The sequence below is a fragment of the Cygnus olor genome, chromosome 2 (genome assembly GCF_009769625.2).
Source record: "Cygnus olor isolate bCygOlo1 chromosome 2, bCygOlo1.pri.v2, whole genome shotgun sequence".
Classification (NCBI taxonomy): Eukaryota; Metazoa; Chordata; class Aves; order Anseriformes; family Anatidae; genus Cygnus; species Cygnus olor.
The window spans coordinates 159,887,024-159,909,738 of record NC_049170.1 but is presented as its reverse complement, the minus strand read 5'-3'; the positions used below and the strand labels follow the sequence as shown (position 1 = coordinate 159,909,738).

The 22,715-nt window shown below is 58.2% G+C and overlaps 1 protein-coding gene across 5 annotated transcripts in view; it reads left to right on the top strand.

Annotated features, from left to right (window-relative positions):
* ARHGAP39 (Rho GTPase activating protein 39) overlaps positions 1 to 17,766 on the top strand; it is a 99,764-nt gene extending 81,998 nt beyond the window's left edge. For 3 of the 5 annotated variants that reach the window (XM_040547476.1, XM_040547477.1, XM_040547475.1), the window contains exons 3-11: positions 998 to 1,078; positions 7,189 to 8,590; positions 10,710 to 11,271; positions 13,085 to 13,177; positions 15,230 to 15,303; positions 16,042 to 16,241; positions 16,500 to 16,591; positions 16,672 to 16,841; positions 17,001 to 17,766. In XM_040547476.1, coding sequence (XP_040403410.1) covers positions 998 to 1,078; positions 7,189 to 8,590; positions 10,710 to 11,271; positions 13,085 to 13,177; positions 15,230 to 15,303; positions 16,042 to 16,241; positions 16,500 to 16,591; positions 16,672 to 16,841; positions 17,001 to 17,195 — 2,869 coding nt within the window. In that variant the 3' untranslated portion in view covers positions 17,196 to 17,766. The remainder of the gene's footprint in view (positions 1 to 997; positions 1,079 to 7,188; positions 8,591 to 10,709; positions 11,272 to 13,084; positions 13,178 to 15,229; positions 15,304 to 16,041; positions 16,242 to 16,499; positions 16,592 to 16,671; positions 16,842 to 17,000) is intronic. The other 2 variants (XM_040547478.1, XM_040547479.1) reach the window with 2 other exon arrangements.
* Positions 17,767 to 22,715: the final 4,949 nt, after the last annotated feature.

Below are 22,715 nucleotides of genomic sequence, written 5' to 3'. Positions count from 1 at the left end.
ATGGAGCAGCAGAGCTATTAGTGGGAGGAGTGGGACCGATGTTGGTGAATATCCATAACCCCTGCCCTCTGCACAGGACTGGTGTAAATAACCAAAGCTGAAGATCTTCTCCTTTGAGCACATTAAGTAGATATCCATGTCCTGGATGAAATCGAGGCATGCTAGGCAGGGTGGGATGCCAAGTGCTGGATGCTGTGACCCATCCCTAAGGCACAGAAGGGATGGGAAACGCGCAGGATGCAGCGGATGCTCGTGTGGAGTGAGGGTGATGCAGCGAGTCAGGATGAAGGGCTGCCCTGAGAAGGGAATGAGGGCAGGACAAGGCCAGGAGATGGTTTGGATCCATCCAGCTGTTCTTATAAGTAAGGGGGAATGGGGTGTTGGCACGGTGAATGAAGCTGGAGACCACAGCTTTGGAGGGCTTGGTCATCACGTTGGATTCAATGGTCCTTGTAGGTCCCTTCCAACTGAACCAAACCATCCCATCCCATCCCATCCCCATCCCATCCCATCCCATCCCATCCCCATCCCATCCCCATCCCCATCCCATCCCATCCCATCCCCATCCCATCCCCATCCCATCCCATCCCATCCCATCCCATCCCATCCCATCCCATCCCATCCCATCCCACTCGACTCGACTCCTATTCTATTCTATTCTATTCTATTCTATTCTATTCTATTCTATTCTATTCTATTCTATTCTATTCTATTCTATTCTATTCTATTCTATTCTATTCTATCCTATTCTATCCTATCCTATCCTATCCTATCCTATCCTATCCTATCCTATTCCATCATCTGTTAAACACCTGATTAATGACTCATGATGCCAGGAGGTGGGCACAGAGCCCAGCCCGATGGGGTGCCCATCTCTGTGGATGGGCTTCATGGATCCTAAGTCTTCGCTGATCCTAAAGGAAATGAGACGTTAATAAGGGCACGTGCGTGTCGCAGTCACTGTTGTAACCCCTTGTTCACCATTACTGTATTGCAGTTCGCCGCCCTCCGGAGTGTTTGAGAAAGAATATGACATTTATCGGGATTACAATGCGGAAGGCCAACTCCTCCACTACAGGTAGCCGAAATTTCCCTCCTGTACCGGGGTTCGGGTCCGAAACGTGGCCTCCGCGGCGAGGCGTGGGCATGGGCAGCCTGTGGGGAAGGGGCTGCAGATGTCTTCTGGTTCTCCTCCCCATCTCCTTCCCGCCACTTGCTGTAGTTTTAGCTTTATGACCACCCTTAATAAGGGATTAATTCTGGATTTATTTTGGTGGTTCTTTGGAGCAGGAACGCCGCGTTCCCTTTCTGTAGCTCAGTGCCGTCCGTGCTGCTCTCTGAGCACTGGAGCACGGCCCGGCTGCTTCAGAATTTCATAAAACAGTGTTTCAATATTTGCTTTTCATTCCTGTGGATGAGGAAGGCATTTCAGGCAGGCAAAGGAGAAGTCATGGGGTCTAACCACTGCAGGGCTGGGGATGCAGGCGGGACCCCCCTGGTCTGTCCCAGTGCATCCCATCGCAGCAGGCGATGTCTCGGATGGCTCTCGGCACTGGAACCACATTTAGGCTCCTTTCTGGGATTTGTACATGGGTATGGGCACACATTTCACCTATTTCTTGCTTGTAAGATGGGTGTCAGCATTCTCCTTCTCGGATCGGGATCGGGATTTCAAGTGATCGCTGTGCTGAGGAAACTGCCCCCTGGCTTCCCTGGATTTACGCTGATGGTGGGGACATGGAGCGCTCGTGGGGACACGGAGCAGTGGCAGGGACGTGGAGTGGTGGCAGGGACACAGAACTGTAGCAGGGACATGGAGTGGTGACGGGAACGTGGAGCAATAGAGGGGTGACAGGGACACGGAGCAGTGACGGGGACACGGAGTGGTGATGGGGCCACGGAGCAGGACAGAGCTGTGGTGCCGGATTGATGCCGCAGGCAGGGACAGGACCCGATGTACATTCTGGGGACAGCACCCCCACCGTCAGTGCCATCCCCGGCAGCAGCTGCCCCTGCCCTCTCCCCATCAATTAAAAGAGGAAATTTCACCGCCGTCGGTGCACGCAGCCCTGTTTGTACCAGCGCCTGCCTCGCTGCAGGGGACGCCTCCATCTCCCGACCTCAGCCTGGAAAAATCCCACAGACGGCCCTGCCCCCCCCAGCTGCAGCCAGGAAGCTAATTAGCAGCTTTGGCTAATTAGCTGAGAGTGGGCTTCCTTCTGGAGGAGCCGGTCTCAAGTGCCCCCTGCCTGCGGGGAGGTGGGAGGAGGGCTGATGCAGCCTCGGGGGGGCTCCTGGCCCGAGCCCCTCCTGCGGGCTCCAAAACCAGTGTCGGGACTCAGCACCCCGGGGTGCGTGGATCCGCTTGGGTGGGAGCAGGAGCTGAAATCCCCGGCTGGCTGCAGCAACATGTTGCCAGCTCACCGGGACACAACGCGGCTCCCCGCCGCGCTGCTCCTCGAGGAAATGTCACCGCTGCTCCCCGCCTTCTGCTGCGAGCTCCTCTTCACGGCGAAGGCTTCTCTGCCCCCAAAATGGGGGATTTTGGGGTCTCAGAGCCCGCTCCTGCGAGGGAAAACTCCGCGCTATTGAAGGGGGGTGAGGGACAGAAGGTTCGTTATCTCCTCGCCGTGGCTTGGCTTCCGCTGCTGCTAATTGGATGCCACAGGAGACGGGAAGCCGGCAGCGCTCGGGCAGCGGACGGGGGAAATATTGCACAGAGAAATTGGGTTCTACAGCTCTGAAGTTAAAAGCACGGTCGAAAAAGAGACGCGACGGTGCCCAAATGTTGCAGCCTCCTCCTTTCATTAAGGAGAAGGCTTGTCAGGGCTTTGTGCTCAGCCCAAGGCAAACTCTCCCTTGTTTTAATTTAACTTCTTCGGAGGTATTTTGGCAGGGAGCTTCGTGCTTGCTTTCCTCGCAGGCATCAAAGCTCCAGCAGTATTTTAGGCAGGGAACGAAGCCCCGGGAGACCTCGGACACCCTTCAAGTGAGCCCTGCAGTCGGCAGATGGGCTGGAGGCTGGGCCAAAGCCAGCGCTGGTGAGCGCGGGCGGCGAGATGAGCCCGTCCCCGCCTGTTCCTGGCCCCCGACCGGCGCTGACACCCCTCTGGGCGCCGTTCCTGCTGCTTCTCCCCGTCGCAGGGATGCACCACCCCGTGCCAGGCAAAGCTGAGCGCCGAGGCGAGAACAAGAGCCGTGTGCGCAGCAGGCGAGGCGAGGAGGAGGACACGGAGAGGCCGGGAGGCTCGGAAACGCACGGCGAAGCCCAGGCGGAGGAGGCAAAACGCTGTTCGTGCTCCCTAGGCTTGCAGAGCCCTCGAATTTCGGGTGCCCTGCGCAGAGCCTTGCTGGACGGCGGGCGCTGGCCTCACCAGGTCCAAAGCGCCCTGGGATCGCAGCTCTGCCAAAATGCCCGCACCAATTGCAGGGACCCAAGTCACCGCCCTTCTACATGCCGTAAGCAGCGAGCGGGCATTTGAGATCTCCAGTAGGATCTGAGCTCCAGGATATTTTGTAAGTGTAACTCTGTGTTTGCACGTCCTTGGGCACTTGCAGATAAGGAGCACCAAAGTCTTAAGGCCGGGGATTTTAGCCTGTCTTCCCATGGCTTTGTTTTGGTATCAACTGGCAAAGCACGCAGTGTCCTGGTGGCTCTGCAGAGGCCGGGAGGTGCCACCTGCCCCGCAGGGACAAGGGGGTTCCAGGCACACGTGGTGGGAGATGGGGAGAGGTGGGGACCCAATGGGGGTCTCATTGGGAAGATCTCCAAAGGGAACAACCCCGTGCGGGCACAGCGAGCCGCCTCGAGCACCGCTGAGGACAGTTCTGCCCAGGCGCACCCTCCGCTGGATGTGAACACCGCCACGCACAAACCACGCAGGAAACTGATCTATGTGAATTACTGCAAGTTAAGGGCTTTTTTTCCCCCGAGAGGCGAAAAGGCGCTTAATTCTCGAGCTAAATTACAGTCCTCACCTGGCAAAGTCTGAATAACACCGGCATGAGCAAATGCAGCATGAAGAAATGTACATGTTCAGGTCAGTTTTGCTTTTACGTGCTGCAGGACAGAAATGTGGCAGGTTTGGTGCACTGCCCGGTGTTGCCTTCCTGCTGTGGGCAGCATTTGGGGAAACGCCGCCGGTGCCAGTGGCTGCAGGGCAGGTCTGCCTGCAGCTCAGTGCCGAGCCGACGGGGAAGGTCGGCGGTGCTGCTTCACCTCTCAATCCTCCTTTGCTTGCAGCGAGGTGAAAGCCGGGACGTCGCTGCTACAGCAGCCCTCCTGCGGTCCATGCTGGTGTTCCCTGGTGCAGCGCTGATTTAACGTCGCTGCCGTCTGATTTCACATAAATTGGTTTCTCTGGTAGAAGGTTAGAGGATTTGGGGGGCATTTTGCAATGGGATTGCGCATGGGGTCGTAAGTGCGGCCGTGCTGGTGCTGTCCTTCAAGGGAAGGGGAGCGAAGGGGAACCGGGACGAGCAGAAACACTCAGATTTTCTGGAGAAGCTGCAATGCCGATGGGTGGCCCTGGCCATGGGCATTGGTTATGGCACGATTCATGGAGCAGAGCCGTGCCTGTGGGAGCGGGCTGCCTGCACCAAAAACAGGCACAGAAAATGGCAAAATCCTGCGTGGAGCTGGGCTGGTCCCCATGCTGGCTTCTCCTCTCCATCAGGATCATTTCCACTTATCGCAGTAACTGAGCCGCTCGTGGGCACGGCAGCTGCAGCGATTTAGCCACAAAAAGCCCTTTCTGAACGTTCCTTTTACAGGCAGAAAATTAAATTTAGCCCGTAGTGATGCTTTCTAGTGCTCAGCAATAACCCCGGACGGCGCGGTGGAGCTCTCGGGTTATTGCTCGCTGTTACTTACTGCTCTGATTTACAGCTCTGCCTCGGCTGGGTGATGTGACGCGCCGCTCCGTGGTCTGCTCGGTGAGGTTTTATTCCTACCCACTGCTTCCAGGAGCGTGCTGCTGCTGAAATAGGAACAGGGGCTGCAAATATGGGAGATAGGAGAGGCTTTCACCCGGCTCTGGTTGCGGTGCCTGTGGGACGGAGGCGGGTTGGATGTATCGGGGCAGTTTTGGAGGCTCCCCTCTGCACAGAGCACCCCCGGGGGGCTGTCCCTGTCCAGGGACAGTCCTGCACTTCGGCGGCACCTCTGGTGCTGCAGTGCTGCTGGGGATGGCTCAGGTCTGACCATGTTTGACCTGCCCAGGCACATCGGGTCTGCTCCAAAAGCAGGTTTCTCCGTTATGAGCTGCGTCTTTAGCAGAGGTTTCAACCCCAAAGGCACCGGGACGCACAGCGGCGATGCTGGGGGTGAGGAGCCGAGCAGGGCTCTGTCTCGTTCCCACTAGCCATGACGATGGCTGTGACTCGGTGTGGTGTAACAGGGGGCTCCTGAAAGCCCCAGCTGGCACCAGGCTCTCTGAGACCCTCGGCTGGGACCCCATCTGTGCTGGCTGCAATCCAGCTTGAAGGCTGCAAGTTGAAGACTGTGGAGACGCCATCAGATGAAAGCAGGGCAGGGACTGAGAGAAGATGCTCAGTGTGCCGAGTCTCCATCCAAAACATAGAGCCCCCTGCCCATTGGGTACGTGCCAGCACTTAATGGGACAGCTGGCACCGGAGGCATCGGAAGGAGCCAGGATGGGTCCCACACATCCCTTAGGGGCTGAGCAGGAGCATCCCAGTCCCGGGGACATCAGTGCCAAGGCACGCGGGGCACCAGAGGCACCAGAAGTTGCCTTTGGGGCTGGGGCAGTGTAGACTCATCTGAGGCCAAAACCCAAGCACAGCTGAAACTTTGCTCCACCATTTGCCACTTGGTTTTTGATACTTTTTGGGAGGTCCAAACTGATGCCCCCCTGCTGTAGGTGCCCCAGGACAGGGAGATTCAGCTAGGAAGGTCCTAGGCTTCGTGCTCGTGCCAGGAGCATCCTGTTGAATCCCCAACAGCCTTGCCCTGGCTGCTCAGCTCCCTGCAGCGTGGTCCCAAGGAGTTAATCACGCACAGCCAACATTATCCTGAGACTATAATTATTTCTGCTGGTGAATTATTAATGAAGAGGAGAAAACTCTTCATTTCATTGCAAATTGCAATTAGGACCGAAACGCAGAGCCTGGGGAATGCCGGGGCCGGGCGACCCAGCGGCAGGGGTACCAGCCCCCAGGATGCCGCTGCTGCCAGGGGAGGCAGACGATGGCATTGCGGAGAGCAAGGCCACACATGTGAGACCCCAGTCCTAAAAACACTCCCAAATTCACCACCTTGCTGATGTCATTTCCATTCAAGGGAAAAGAATGAGTTTGAAGGTCTCAGCATGTCATCTGCTGCCTGGACCAAGGGGTTCGGGCCCTGGTGGTGTGGGCGTTGGGTTTCCAGTGCTTGGCATTGGAGTAGGGGTAGGGGTAGGGTAAGGGTAAGGGTAAAGGTAAAGGTAAGGATTAGGGTTGGCACGTCAACATCCTTGGCACGTTGGCCAACAGCCAGATGCCGTAGGACGTGACGCATCGAGAGGCTTTCAGCGTGAGCATCATGAGCAGGGTGCTGTTCTTGCTCTAGGAGCCCAGCGGGGCACAGCACCAGTCTAAAATGCCCCCAGATTGCCCCAGTGCAGCGGTGCTCTGCTCTGGTGCTGCCAGGGGATGCCCCCAGGAGATGCCCCGTGGTTTCGGGGTATGAGGACACTGGTGGCACACGCAGGGGTTAACGCGCTCGGTGCTCCCCATTATGAAACCCATGGGTTCAGGTGGTTTTGTCCTTCCTGGAGCTTCTTCGTGCCCGGTGCCCCCTGCAGCCCTATGCCGTTTTTTCAGAGTTTCAGTGGAAAACTTCAGGGGGTGAGGCTGGGGTTTGTTGGCAGGGAGGACCCACCGAAGGGATGGGGCTGGGTGGGGATGAAGAGGACAACACCTAAGCAGGGGGCTGGAGCTGAGGGCAGAGAAGCAGGGGGGCACTGGGAAGCTGAGGAGCGGGTCGGGTGGAGGAGATGGGATGGGGCTGCGAGGAGGGGACATCCATCCATGGTGTGCACAGCTCTGGGACAGGGGCCGTGCACTGTGCTCCGGGCTGTCCGAGATGTCTGGGCAGCATCACAGTGGCACTGGGGTGGCTGTCCCCTCGCCCCCCCCACTGCAGACACCTGCCTCACCCCCTGACCGCTGTTTCTGTCCCTGCAGGACGTCCTCCCTGCGATGGAACGCCGGCACCAAGGAGCGGATGCTGATCAAAGTGACCGACCGCGAGCCCAGCTTCCTCATGCACCAGGGCAACGGCTACGCGCCCGACAGCCAGCCGGGCACCCGCTCGCGCCGCCCCTCGGGGGGCCAGCAGTCGCCCAACCTGCAGACCTTCACCCCCGAGGCCGACAACTCCGTCTTCTTCCCGGAGAGGAAGCCCTCGCCCTTCTTGAAGAGGGCTGAGCACGTGGGCAGCTGCTCGCCGCTGCTCGGCCGGGGCGACTCCTTCTGCTCCCCGCTGCAGACGCAGCACCGCAAGCACTCGAGCGAGTCGCAGCCCTCCTCGCCCCGCTACGCCTACGAGCCGCCGCTCTACGAGGAGCCCCCCATGGAGTACCAGGCGCCCATCTACGACGAGCCCCCCGTGGACATGCAGTACGAAGCCAGCGGGAGCTACAAGGCCGGCTCGCCCCAGAAGTCACCCATCCGCAAGCCTCACCCCTTCCTGCAGTCGCCCAAGCAGGGCTCCAACTCGCCCTACCAGCAGCTGGTGCTCACCAAGCAGAAGTGTCCCGACAGGTTCATGAGCCTGGAGTACAGCCCCGCGGGCAAGGAGTATGTCCGGCAGCTGGTCTACGTCGAGCAGTCGGGCTCCAGCCCCAAGATGAAGACGGGGCTGCGCCACAAGTACTCGCCCAACCCCATCGGCGGCTCCTACTCGCTGCAGCACAGCCCCTGCCTGCTCCGTGACCAGCGCCTGGACGTCAAATCGGGCGACTACAGCAGCATGGAGGGACCCGACTTCTGCCCCGGGCAGCCGGCGGGCCAGGCGGCCCCGGGTGAGGACTCCATGTCGTGGTCCAGCCAGCAGGACACCATGTCCTCCACCGGCTACTCGCCCTCCACCAGGAAGAGGAAAAGCCGCAAGCCCTCGCTGCCCCACGAGCCCAACGCCTCCTCCACAGATGGCTCGGGGGACCGGGAGGCGCTCGGCGAGCAGCCGGCGGGCGAGGATCGGGCCGTACCGGCGCGCTCCCAGATGAACCGGACAGAGAGCAAGGCGGCGGAGGCGGAGGCGGCGCGGGGCTTCCCCGAGCCCTTCCTGGCACAGGCGCGCCTGGCGTGGGAGGCGCAGCAGGCTCACTACCACATGAAGCAGCGGAGCAGCTGGGATTCCCAAAAGGACGGCTCGGGCTACGAGAGCGACGGCGCGCTGCCCTTGCCCATGCCGGGCCCGGTGGTGCGAGCCTTCAGCGAGGACGAGGCGCTGGCCCAGCAGGACAACAAGCACTGGAAGAGGAACACCTTCGAGAAGCTGGGCTTCCCCCAGATCCTGCTGGAGAAGAGCGTCTCCGTGCAGACCAACCTGGCCTCCCCCGAGCCCTACCTGCACCCATCTCAGGTAACGACCCGGGGGTGTCCCTGGTGTTCTGGGGGTGTCCCTGGTGTTCTGGGGCGTCCCCACGCGTCCCACGGACCCTCACGCACGCGTGCGCACCGTGCAGCATCCCTTGGGTGCCACTGCAGGCTTGGCAGGCCAACCCATGAACGGTGTCCCCACCATGCTCCTGGTTAAATAAAGCTTGTTCTCAATATAAAGCAAGTTTAAACCCCATTTTCCATCTCAGATCCAGCAGGACGTGCCCGCAGGTGACACCACAGCTTGGTATCTCCAACACGGGCACGGGTGCTTCAAACACAGTAGCCGTGGCTCTGCGCCATGCGTGGCTTCAGGAGCTGCTTCTCCTCCCTCGGTCCAGCTCAGCAGGAGCCAGCTCTGGAGCCCATCCCCAGCTGTGTCTGGTCGAAGATAACACCGGACCCTGCCCGTGGCACTCCGAGGGAGGCAGCAACTCTTGGGGTGCCCAAAATGCCCCCTTCTGGTCCTGGTCGGGCTGGAGGAGATGCAGCCAGCAGGGACGTCCACTCTGCGGGCACCACAAACAAACAGCCCGTTTCTGGTCCCTCGGCCTGCTTCAGGTTTCCAGCAGCTCCTGTGCCAGAAACCAGGGTTTGGTCAGCAATTTCTTCGGGGCCGTAGCAGCTGAGATGAGGCAGAACCCAGGGTAGTTTAAGTGAAAAATTAAGTAAGTAAATTGCCCTTCTTAATTAGAACATAATTACCTGACTCCTTATGGTGCTTGACTTCCCCTCGGCTGTGCGACGGTGCTGGGCAGCTGCCCCCTTGGGACCTGGAGGGTCCTGTCCCCTGATGGGACCCGGAGAACTTTCTGGAAGGTGGAGCTGGTTCTCAGCTGCCGGGCACGGAGCTTGGAGATAGCGAGGTGTCTGGAAAACGTTGGTTGCCCATGGGGACGTTGAAGGCATCGCGCCCACAGGTAGCAGAAGGAACTTCTCCGTGTGCATGTGTCCCCAAGCACTCTGCGCCGCAGGAGGTGGTTGGGACCCAAAGTTGGGCTTGGGATACCCGTGTCACAGGAGGAATATCCACAGCCAGGTTACCAACACTGAGCACCTGAGGTTTCCTAGGTTTCCTGCACCAGGGATGCAGTGGCGTGCTCCCTTCTGCCCTCGTGTTCCTGTCCCCATCTCCGGGACACGCTGTCCAGCAAGGACAGATTTCTCCTCCAGCTCCCAACAGCTGCTTTTCTCCTCAACCCCCTGAATTTTTCCTCCCTTTTGCATTGGGAGTGCCCCTCGCCCACAAGAGTGAATTTATTTCTACGTCACATCTGTCGCTGTAAGCTCACCTGTACCCGCACCGTCCCCTGGCTGACCTCAAAGGCTAGTGCGGGCGGTTGGAGATGCTGGCACCCAGGATTTGTCCATAACTGGAGCAGAACCATGATGGGAGGAAAGGCTTGGCAGTCCCCCTGCTCCTCGAGCTGCTGTGACGGTCCTGCCGTGGGCGCGGTGGCAGGAGGACCCATAGCAGGACCTGCCAGGGGGTCACAGCCAACTGCTGTTGGTGCCCAACTGCTCAGCCCCATGCTGCAGTTCCAGGCTCTGGCTTCTCCCAGCTTCCCCCAGCTGTGCTAATTAGCTGGAGTTAATTGGATTAAACTGGATATAGGGAAGAAATTGTTCACACTGAGGGTGGTGAGATGCTGGGACAGGTTGCTGATGCCCCAAACCCTGGGCCAGTACTGGTTCCAGTAGCAGAAAGACGCTGGTCTGCAGGAGGACCCAAGCCAGCACCTCTCTGCTATGCCCAGATCCTCGCTGGCTGGGTGCTGTGTGAGGCTAAATCCCAGGCACCCACGTCCTTCTGCACGTGGAATGTGAGGGAAAAAAAAATCTTTCTGCTGATGCTTTGTAGGGTCCCACCTGCTCCTGGTGCCCACGAGAATGTGTCTGGCTCCCAAAGTCATTTGTCCCCAGCCTGGACGTGATGCTGGGCCACCAGCCTCCTCCTGGGCTTGGGGACACCAGAAAGCCGTGCATGAAGGTGGCTCTGTGGACACGGGGTTACTGGGGGGGCTGGCCACCATCGTCTGCTGTCCACGGTGGGTCGGGGCGCACCGCTAATAACCGTGCCCTGTCCGGCTGTTCTCTCCTAGTCAGAAGACCTCGGCGCCTGCGCCCAGTTCGAGAGCAGCAGGCAGACCAGGAACATGATGCCCAGCGCCAGCTGCGTCTTCCCCACCTTCAACCTGCGGAAGCCCTCCTCAGAGACGGACATTGAGAACTGGGCCTCCAAGCACTTCAACAAGCACACGCAGGGGCTCTTCCGGAGGAAGGTGTCCATCGCCAACATGCTGGCCTGGAGCAGCGAGTCCATCAAGAAGCCCATGATCATGACCAACGACCGCAATGTCAAGAAGGAGGCGTGCGAGATATTTAAACTGATTCAGATGTACATGGGGGACCGGCGGGCCAAGACGGACCAACTCAACGTGGCCTTGGAGATCGCCACGAAGGGCTGGAGCATGCAGGGCCTGCGAGACGAGCTCTACATCCAGCTGTGCCGGCAGACCACCGAGAACTTCCGATACGAGAGCCTGGCCCGGGGCTGGGAGCTCATGGCCATTTGTTTGGCCTTTTTCCCCCCTACTCCCAAATTCCATTCCTATCTAGAAGGATATATTTACAGGCACATGGATCCGGTGAATGACACCAAAGGTAAGAGACAAACTACCGCCGGTGGCGTTAGCCCCCGCTGATGTCACACCCCATTCCTTGTGTTTGTTTTTCCTCTCCCCGTCGCATTCATGCACTTTGTGTCCTTGATGAAACACGGTTGAGAAACTCGGCGATAGCACACCAGGAGGCGTGGTGGCTGCGGGGCTGGCGTTAGCACCAACCCTCTCCCCGGCACACAGCAACCCAGCACAAGGCCCGGCACAAAGTGAGCTTGGATACCTCTGCTCACAGTGCAGGCTCGGCCGCCCCTGCTGCTGCCGGCAGTGCTGGGTGGGGATGAGCAAGGGGTGCCATCATTCTGCGTGGCCCCATGCTCTAGTTTCACATTCCCTTTCCACAAATTGGAGCTCGAGGGGCTCTGGGATGGCTGCATGCTGAAGATCCAGTGAATCCATCTCCTTGTAAGCGGCAGCAGAGACTCAAGAGCGGTTACAAACGAATCACAGACTCGCAGAATGGTTGAGGTTAGAAGGGACCTCTGGGTCCATCTGGCCCAGCCCCTGCTCAAGCAGGGACACCCAGAGCAGGGTGCCCAGGAGGGAGGAGCCCCCAGCCCCTGGTCCCGGTGCCAGGGCTCCGGCACCCGCCCGGAGCCACCTCCCCCTGGGGGCCAGGGGGAGCCTCCCGGGCTCCAGGCTGGGCCCGCAGCCTCCGCTGCTGGCCCTGGGCACCCCTGAGTAGAGCCCGGCCCCGGCCTCTCGCACCTCCCTGCAGGGCCGCAGGGACATGGGGGAGCTTTCCTGGAGCCTCCTCCTCTCCAGGCCGAGCAGCCCCAGCTCTCGCAGCCTCTCCTCATGGCAGGGGGGCTCCAGGCCCTGCCGCCCCTCGGGGCCCTGTGCTGGGCTCTCCTCAATACACCCAGGGCTCTCCAATATACACCCAGGGCTCTCCAATATACGCCCATGGCTCACTGGTATGGGGGCCCAGTGCTCACCCCATTTTCAATCCACCTCACTGCCTGGTCATCGAGCCCATCCTTCAACAGCTTCTCTATAAAAACCTGAACTGAAAAATGCCAGGCAGACAGACAACATCCACATCTGTCTCCACGACGAGCCCCGGCCCCTCGGGGCACCGCACTGGGCCAGCAGGTGACAAAGCCCCCTGGGGGGCACGGCACGGGGCCTGTGGCCACCACCAGCACCCGCAGCAGAGGCACCAAGCTCACTTCGCCCCGCGCCACGCGCTGGCTTTGCTGTGCCGCCAAGCAGAGATGCTGCCTGTGCCCACACTGCGTGTTGGCCCCACACTGCCCCGCACACACCACTCTGCGCCGGTGACTGCGGTGCTGCCGAACACGCCCTCGGCCTGCCGGGGTGCTCGACGGAGCTCTTGGTAGTGGGCAGGCTTGAAAGGCCCCTGCCTGTCCAGCCATTTTGTTTTGTTCCATTTTTATTCACTTTGCGTTATTTCATTGTTAGTTTGGTTCCTTTTTTTTTTAGGTTTTATTTCAATTTTTTTTTAATTTTCTATTTTCCTCCATGTTTTGTATTTGTTTTATGTTTTTATATTTATTTTTATATTATATTTTTATATTTTTATTTTATTTTATTTCATTTTGTTTGATTTTTATTTATTCTTATTTGTTTTTAATTGTATTTCATGTTATTTTGTTTTTACATTTGCATATTTTATATATTTTTATTTTTATTTATTTTATTGTATTTATTTTTGCTTTTTTCTATTTTTTTAATTTTATTTTTGTTCTATATTTCATTCCATTTTATATTTCATTTTGTTTTATTTTATTTTGTTCCATTCTGTTGTCTTCATCGCTTTGTTTGTTTCCCAGTGACACAGCACATTAAAGAGGTCCTGGAAAGGAACAGTAAGAAGAAATCCAAATTGAGAAAGAAACCCAAGCCCTATATCGAAGAGCATGATGGTAGGGGTCGTGTCACCGCTCGCTTGGGGCCCCCCTCTCTTGGCCCTCGTAGCAAAGCTGCTGCTTTTCGGCTTTCACACCCCACTCCCCAGCTCCCCCGGGCTCTGCTCGCTGCGTAGGTGCTTGGAGGGGCTGCGCTGCACGGGGAGTGGGGAGGAAGGGGCTCGGGGACCCCCCCGAGTGGCCGGGAGTCCCGAGTCTGCTCTTTGATGGTTGGACTTGATGGTCGACTGATGATCTTTGTTGACGGTTGGACTTGATCAATTGGTGCTCTTCACTGATGGTTGGACCTGATCATCAGTTGATGATCTTCATTGGTGGTTGGACTTGATGGTCAGCTGATGATCTCAGTTGATGGCTGGACTTGATGACCAACTGATGATCTTCACCAGCAGTTGGACTTAATGATCAGTTGGCGATCTTCATTGACAGTTGGACTTGATCAATTGGTTATCCTCATTGACAGTAGGACTTGACCAATTTGATGAAGTTGGTGATCTTCACCAATGGTTGGGCTTGATGACCAGTTGATGATCTCAGTTGATGGTTGGACTACATGATCAATTGGTGATCTTCATTGATGGTTGGACTTGATGACCTTGGTGATCATTGACGGTAGGACTTGATGATCAGTCGATGATCTCAGTTGGTGGTTGGACTTGATCAACTGATGATCTTAACCGATGGTTGGACTTGATGATCTTAAGGGTCTTTTCCAACTTAAATGATTCTATGATCCTAATTTGGTGCACTGCAGGGCTGGCACCCCAAAGCTGGAGGAGGGAGCCCACTGTCCCATGACCAGCCTTCCATCCCTGCTCACCTCGGGGTGATGCAGGGTCCCTGGGCAGGGCTGTCCCTGGGGAGCAGTGCTTTGCACCCCATGGGCACGGCGCAGAAGGGGCTGAAGGTGATGGCCACGGGGACCTGCAGGGACCAGCGCGTCCCATCCTTCCTTCTGGTGCTGGCCAAAGCAGTCCCCAGTGGGCACAGGCGTCACCATGCAATGGCTTGTGCCGGCATCACTACATCTTGGTGCCATCGCAACAGGCATCAGGGCAGGGGGGAACGCCCCGGTCCCCACACATGGGGGGGCTCCAGAAAACCCCAGAGCCTTTGGCAGCAGCATCAGGGACAGAAGCAAACGATGACCTCAGTTTGGGTTTAATCACAACATTTTTGGGGGTGTCAGGATGGTGGAGGGGTAGCAATGCCATCAGGCTGCCAACAAGGAGCTGACCACAGAATCCTCTGAAAGAGCATTTTGTTCCCTGCTTTGCACAAATATATAAAAAAAATACATAAAGTAATAAATATATAAAATAAGAATAATAAAAAATAAATTTAAAATATTTTTTAAAAAGGGATTTTGCCCGGAGGAGGAAACAGAAGGAGGCAGCGTATTACCTCCCCTGTCCTCATCCATGTGGATGCCCAGTTAAATCCCCAGAGGCTGACCGCTGGGGATGGACCGGAGCCAGGCAGGGCAGTGGGGATGCTCAGGCTGCAGAGCGCTCCATTTTCTCTCTTGTTAATAGCTCATTAGCGCCCAGCAAGACATCAGGTCAGGTGCCAGTGGTCCTTGAGCCGGTTGTACCCCTTCCTCACACAGCTGCAGAGAATGATTAAGAAGGATCCAGTTTGTTTTGCTCTTGGATCAGGGAAAGTTTGGAAAACGGGGCTGTGCCTGCATCCCCGCCTGCATCTGGACCCGAAGCCATGGTCCCGCTGCTGATCCAGTGGGGTCACTGGTGGCAGCAGGGCTGGTCGGCTCCTGCTCTTTGGAGCCGCACCGAAACCAAAGCTTCTGTCCTGGACACGTTGCTCCCAGGATGTCCCCAGAGCAGGGCCGTCCCATCCCACTGCTCTGTGTCCACCTCGAGAGGACCCCCCCGGGTGATGGGGACAGAGATGGAGCCACCACTCCCAGTGATGCTGCGGTGGTGGCCCCCAGTGACCCCCGGGGCAGGCAGGGGACATCCTCACGGAGCCAGTCCCCTCGCCCGGTGGCTCCCCGACGTCCTCCTGATGGCGCTCTGCTCTCTCTTGCAGGGGTGGCCATCAGCACGTATGCCAAGTACTGCTACAACAAGCTGCAGAAGGCAGCCCTGACCGGAGCCAAGAAGGTACCGTCGTGCCCCGCAGACGTGTTCCTGCCCGCCAGAGTGGCACCGTGGTGGGGATGGGGGCAAGCGGCACCAGAGACAGGGAAGGACGGTGCCCATGGGTCCCCAAAATTCCATGGGGGAAAGGCGTGGGACAGGCGCATCGCTGTGAAGCAAATGTGGCCACGATCCAGGGCCCGGAGCAGAGCAGTGACTCCAGGAGTGGACGTGTGGCTCCTTCAGTTCTCGGCTCTGCCCAGAGGGGAGGCGCGGGGCCAGATCCAGTTTTGGGGGGGTCCCAGCATTGGGAGGGCTGGAGCAGGTTGTGTTTCTGCTCTTCTGTGTCCCACCGTGCACACATCTGTTGCTCTATGTCCTCGCTGCATCTTGTCACGGAGATATCTGCTGCGTCCATCTCTTCTGCATCCCACCATGCTCATGTTTTAAGTCCTCCTCCCCCTCTGCATCCTGCTGTGCATGTCCTCTGTGTCCATCTCCTCCTCTGCATCCTACCACGCACACATTCTCTGCGTCCTTTTCCACTTCTGCATCCCACCACACTCACGTTCTCTGTGTCCGTCCCTTCTGCATCCCACCACACACAGGGCTCAAGGTCTGCAGGTTCCTCCCAGATAAGACTCAAAGGTCCATGTGGTGGGACTGGCACAGAGCAGGAGCCCCCATGCCCATCTCACGTCCCCTGGCCAAGCACCACATTCAGGGACAATGACCACACAGTGGCTGCTCTGTCTCCTGCAGGGCCTGAAGAAGCCAAACATCGAGGAGATCCGCCACGCCAAGAACGCTGTCTTCAACCCTTCCATGTTCGGGAGCTCCCTGCAGGACATCATCGCCATGCAGAAGGAGCGCTACCCCGACCGGCAGCTGCCCTGGGTGCAGACACGCCTCTCCGAGGAGGTTCTGGCGCTCAACGGGGACCAGACCGAGGGCATCTTCAGGTACAGCCCCGTGTCACATGCGGTGGGGTCGTCACCACCCCACAGGTGCCCTTCTCCTCCCTTGGGGTGAGGAGCAGCCCCCCAAGCTTCTCCTTGCTCCAACCCACGGATTGTCTTCACGGGGATTTGAAGAGTGAGCCCTTTCCCTGATGCCCACCGTGGTCTTGCTAGGGGCTCGGGCTCTGGTGGGGAGAGGAGGGGTTGTCCCCACATGGGACACCAGCTCCACAGTGCCCATGACGCTTGTCCTCCGTGCAGGGTCCCCGGGGACATCGATGAGGTCAACGCGCTCAAGCTGCAGGTAGATCAGTGGAAGATCCCCACGGGCTTGGAGGACCCCCACGTTCCCGGTAGGGGCTGGGTGGGTGCGGGGGCGTGGGGTGGGAGCTGAGCTGCAGCCCCATGTCTCATGGCTGCCCTCGGCCCACAGCGTCCCTGCTCAAGCTGTGGTACCGGGAGCTGGAGGAGCCGCTGATCCCCCACGAGTTCTACGAGCAGTGCATCACCCACTACGAGAACCCCGAGGCAGCCATCGCTGTCGTCCACTCGCTGCCCAGGATCAACAAAATGGTGCTGTGCTACCTCATCCGCTTCCTACAGGTAAGGACGGGGTCCCACCACTCCCACAGAGCCATCCCCAGCCCCGCTGCTGGTTTTGGGGTGCTGGCGCATGGTTTTGGGCTCCCCAACTCACACAAGGGTCTCCCGTCTCATCCAAGGAGCTGGTTCCACTCTCACCACCGTGCTCCTCTTCCCCAGGTGTTCGTGCAGCCGGCCAATGTGGCTGTCACCAAGATGGACGTCAATAACCTGGCCATGGTGATGGCCCCCAACTGCCTGCGCTGCCAGTCGGACGACCCGCGGATCATCTTCGAGAACACCCGCAAGGAGATGTCCTTCATCCGGGTGCTCATCCAGCACCTCGACACCAGCTTCATGGAGGGCGTCCTATAGCAGCACGTGGGGCGAAGCCACCACCCGATCCCACCGCCACCCCGTCCACCCCGACCCAACGTGGCCGAGGAGCACAAGCTGGGCCCCCTGCTCACTCCCAATGCTCCGGCCACCTCACTGCCCACCTCCCTGCCGGACATTTTGGGGGGTCCTGGACTCGCAGCACCCACCCAGGAGCACCCCAGGGTGGCGTGGCTGTCACGGGTGGTGTGGGAGGCCGTGGGCGTGGGCGCAGGTTTCAGTGGGGACCGGGTGACGGCGTTGGGGACGAGCGGGTCCCGGTTCAGCAATAACCTGTGTCCGTGGGGTCTGGCACGGCCACCGCTGTGGACCAGGTGACAGCAGAGTGGGGCAGGAAACACGACGCACGCCTGGAGCAGGTGGCACTTTGAGGACAGGAGGAACAAACATCCCATGGACATGTGCCACGTCCCTGCGGATGCTGGGGGCCTCTGGGTGGCTTAGCCCCGTCGTTGCCCACCCAGGGGTGTGGGGGAGCTGGGCAGGCTGGTCTTGTCCCGTCCTGGTGCCCATCCCTCGGAGCAGCACTGGGGAGCACAACCCATCAGTGCCACCAGGCCTTGAAGGACCCATCTCACTACCAACAGGCTCTGAAGGACCCATCTCACCACCACCAGGCTCTGAAGGACCCATCTCACCACCATCAGCACCACCAGGCCCTGAAGGACCCATTTCACCACCACCGGGCTCTGAAGGACCATCTCACCACCACTGGGCTCTGAAGGACCATCTCACCACCACCGGGCTCTGAAGGACCCATCTCACCACCACCAGGCCCTGAAGGACACATCTCATCACCCCTCATTGCTGCCAGGCTCCGAAGGACCCATCTCACCACTACCAGGCTCTGAGGGACCCATCTCACCGCACCACCCAGCCCTTAGGGACCAATCTCACCAGGTGTCAGTGCCACCAGACCCTGAAGGATCCATCTCACCACCCATCACCACCACTAGGTCCTGAAGGACCCATCTCACCACCACCAGGCCCTGAAGGAACCATCTCACCACCCCTCAGCACTGCCTAGTCCCAAAGGACCTGTCTCAGCACCCACCACGTCCCCTTGGCCCTGCTGGATTCATCACGGTACCCATCATCTACACTCGGCCCCAGAGGACCCATCTTGACCCCAGACACCTCTGCACCCATCATCTCCTCCTGGTACTGAGGGGAAGAGGTGTGAGGAGCAGCTGAGGTCCCTTGGTTTGTTCAGCCCAGAGCAGAGCGGGCCGAGGGGAGGCCTCATGGCGGCCTGCAGCTCCCTCACGAGGGAAGCGGAGGGGCAGGCGCTGAGCTCTGCTCTCTGGGGACAGCGACAGGACCGGAGGGACCGGCATGGAGCTGGGACAGGGGAGGGTCAGGCTGGGTGTGAGGGAAAGGTTCTTCACCCAGAGGTGGTCGAGCACTGGGACAGGCTCCCCAGGGACGTGGTTAGGGCACCGAGCCTGAAGGAGGTCAAGGAGCGTTTGGACATGGTCTGGTTTTTGGGTGGTCCTGTGTGGAGCCAGGAGGTGGACTCGATTATGGGTCCCTTCCAATGCAGGATATTCTGTGATTCTGTGATCTTGGCGCCCATCACCTCCTCCTGGTCCCTCCGTACCCCACCTTGGCACCCATCAGCTCCTCCTGGTCCTTCCCACCCCATCTTGGTGCCCACGATCTCCTCCTGGTCCTTCCAGATCCATCTCAGCGCCTGTCAGCCGCTCCTGGCCCTGCCTGGCACATCCTGGCATCCAAAATCCCCTGGTCCATCTGGCCCCATCTTGGCACCTGACGTCTCTGCTGGCCCTGCCTTGGAGCCCATCTCCTGGTCCTTATGGACCCATCTTGGCACCCATCAGTTCCTCCTGGTCCTTCTGGAACCATCTTGGCACCCACGATCTCTTCCTGGTCCTTCTGGACCCAACTTGGCACCCGTCAGCTCCTCCTGGTCCTTCTGGACCCATCTTGGACCCCACCACCTCTGGTCCTTCTGGACCCATCTCAGCACCCATCAGCTCCTCCTGGTCCCACAAACCCCACCCCGGTGCCCACCACCTCCTCCCAGTTTGCCCCCCCGGCCACCACCGCCTGTCCCCGAGGACCCCCCAACGCGTCCCCCCAGGGCCACCACGGCGTCGCCAGCGAGCAAGTGCCTTCTGCTCCATCCGGCGACCACCTTGTGGGGGGGGGGGGGGGACGACACGCATTTCGGGGGGGGGAGGGGGCCCAGGCCAGTCAGAGTGTATAGAGCTATAAAGAGAGATATTACATAGAAACGTTTGCTAACGAGATAGTTTTAATTGCAGATGCTATTTTATCGCCGCCGCCCGCCCCTCCTCCTCGCCCCGGGGGCCACCGCGTTGTCCCCAGCTGGGGGCAGCAGGGGCGGCGGCGGGGACCCCCCCCCCCCAGCTCGGACAGAAGTTGTACAGAGATTTTTGTAAGCGGCCACGGTCCCCCGGGTTTGGGCACCCGGATTTTGTTCTCATTGTTGTAAACTCTTTAATTTTATTTTATTTTATTTTATTTTGTTTTGTTTTGTTTTATTTGTTGAGTTTTTTTCCCCACTGGATTTTATATATTGATTTTCTCTTTCTTTTTTTTTCCCCCTTTTTTTCCCCCTTTTTTCCCCTGGATTTTATATATTGATTTTCTCTTTCTTTTTTTTTTCCCCTTTTTTTTCCCCCCCCCTTCTTTTTATCCCCTTCCCCCCCCCCCCCCCCTTTTTTTTTTTTTCTTTTCAGCGCTGCGTTTTTAATTTATTACGGTGAAAACACTAAAAAAAAAAAAAAAAAGAGAGGAACAAAACCCAAACCACTCCCAGCCCCGAGGGGGGCTGCGGGCGCGGAGGGGAGTGGTGGGGACGAGCGGGGGCCCCCCCCCCCCCGCCCCGTGCCACTCGTTACCCGAGGAACTCTGTAATTACGCCGCATGGACATGTAGAGGCGACTCCATGTTGTGTGAATAAAGCTACGTATGGACACGGCCTCTCCTCTGCCCCGTTCACTCTGGAGCAGATCAATGGCCCGGCCTGGGAACGGGGTGCCCCAGAGCAGGACTGCCTGGTGACCCTATAGGGGCTATAGGGCTGCCATATAGGGGTGGGTGCCCGCGAGGATGTATAGGGCCCCGTACAGCCCTATAGAGGGGGGTGGAAGATGGGCCTGTGCTATACAGCCTCTGTAGGGTGTGCAGAGGTGTATGTGGTGTCATCCCCTCCAACCCCACAGGATCTATAGGGTGTGTATAGGAGTGGGGGGGGGACAGGGAGGGTGTGGGTGTATATAGGGGTGTATACAGGGGTCATAGGGGGCCCTACTGGTGTATAAAGGGGAGTGCAGAAGGGTGTGGGTGTACATAGGGGCACAAGGGAGTGTGGGGCATATATAGGGGGCACTGGGTGTGTGCATGGGTGTCTATAGGGGTCACCAGGGGTGTGTGGGTGAATATAAGGGTCACTTTGGGGGGGAGTATGGGTGTCCATAGGGTGCATGGGTGTGTATGGGTGTCTACAGGGTGTGTGCATGGGTGTCTATAGGGCACACAGGGCTGTGTCAGTGTATATAGGAAGCACAGGACGGGTATGGGTGTACATAGGAGTGTGTATGGTGTATACAGGGGTCACAGGGTGTGTGTATGGGTGACTGTGGGGGTGCCCAGGGGGTGTATGGCTGCTTGTAGGGGGCATAGTGGGGATGTACACATATCTATAGGGGTGCCCAAGGACTGCACATGTGTCTATAAGGGGCACACAGGGGATGTACATGTATCTATAGGGGTGCCTAGGGGGTGTATAGGTACCTATAGGGGCACATAAGGGCTGTGTGGGTATCCATAGGGGTGCCCAGGGGGTGTAGGGGATATAGGGGCAGGGGATATAGTAGGGGCATGTAGGGGATATACACATATCTATAGGGGTGCCCAGGGGGAGTATGGGTGCCTATTGGGGGCACACAGGGGATGTATATGTATCTATAGGGGTGCCTAGGGGACGTATGGATGCCTGTAGGGGCACATAGGGGATGTGTGGCTATCCATAGGGGTGGCCAGGGAGTGTATGGGTGCCTATAGGGGCACATAAGGGCTGTGCGGGTATCCATAGGGGTGCCCAGGGGGTGTAGGGGATATAGGGGCAGGGGATATAGTAGGGGCATGTAGGGGATATACACATATCTATAGGGGTGCCCAGGGGGAGTATGGGTGCCTATTGGGGGCACACAGGGGATGTATATGTATCTATAGGGGTGCCTAGGGGACGTATGGATGCCTGTAGGGGCACATAGGGGATGTGTGGCTATCCATAGGGGTGGCCAGGGAGTGTATGGGTGCCTATAGGGGCACATAAGGGCTGTGCGGGTATCCATAGGGGTGCCCAGGGGGTGTAGGGGATATAGGGGCAGGAGATATAGTAGGGGCATGTAGGGGATATACACATATCTATAGGGGTGCCCAGGGGGAGTATGGGTGCCTATTGGGGGCACACAGGGGATGTATATGTATCTATAGGGGTGCCTAGGGGACGTATGGATGCCTGTAGGGGCACATAGGGGATGTGTGGCTATCCATAGGGGTGGCCAGGGAGTGTATGGGTGCCTATAGGGGCACATAGGGCACGTACATGTATCTATAGGTGTCCCCAGCAGGTGTATGGGTCTCTATAGCAGTATGTAGGGGATGTACGTGTATCTATAGGGGTGCCCAGGGGGTGTATGTGTGTCTTTAGGGGGCATGTAGGGGATGTACATGTATCTATAGGTGTGCCGAGCAGGTGTATGGCTGCCTATAGAGGCACGTAGATGTGTGGATATCCATAGGGGTGCCCAGGGGGGTGTATGGGTGTCTATAGGGGCACTTAGGGGAGGTACATGTATCTATAGGGGTACCCAAGGACTGCACAGGTGTCTATAAGGGGCACACAGGGGATGTACATGTATCTATAGGGGTGCCTAGGGGGTGCATGGGTGTGTATAGGGGTACATAGGGGGTGTGCACATACCCATAGGGGTGCCCAGGGGGTGCATGGGTGCATACAGGGGGCACACAGGACATGTACATGTATCTATAGGTGTGCCCAGCAGGTGTATGGGTGTCTATAGGGGCACATAGGGGATATACGCATATCTATAGGGGTGCCTAGGGGGTGTACGGGTGCCTGTAGGGGGCAAAAAGGACATATACACATATCTATAGGTGTGCCCAGCAGGTGTATGGGTGCCTATAGAGGGCACACAGGGCATGCACACGTATCTATAGGCATGCCTAGCAGGTGTATGGCTGTCTACAGGGGCACGTAGGGGATATACGCTTATCTATAGGGGTGCCCCGTGGATGTATGGCTGCCTATAGGGGCACATAGGGTGCGTATGGGAATCTATAGGGGTGCGCAGGGACTTCCTGGTTGACCACGGGGTGCCCGGAGCCCCGCACTGTCCCTACAGGCTCCCTATGGGCTCCCTATAGGCTCCCTCTGGGCTCCGTTTCCCCTCCGGTCCCTTTTCCGGTGCCGGACCCGGAAGC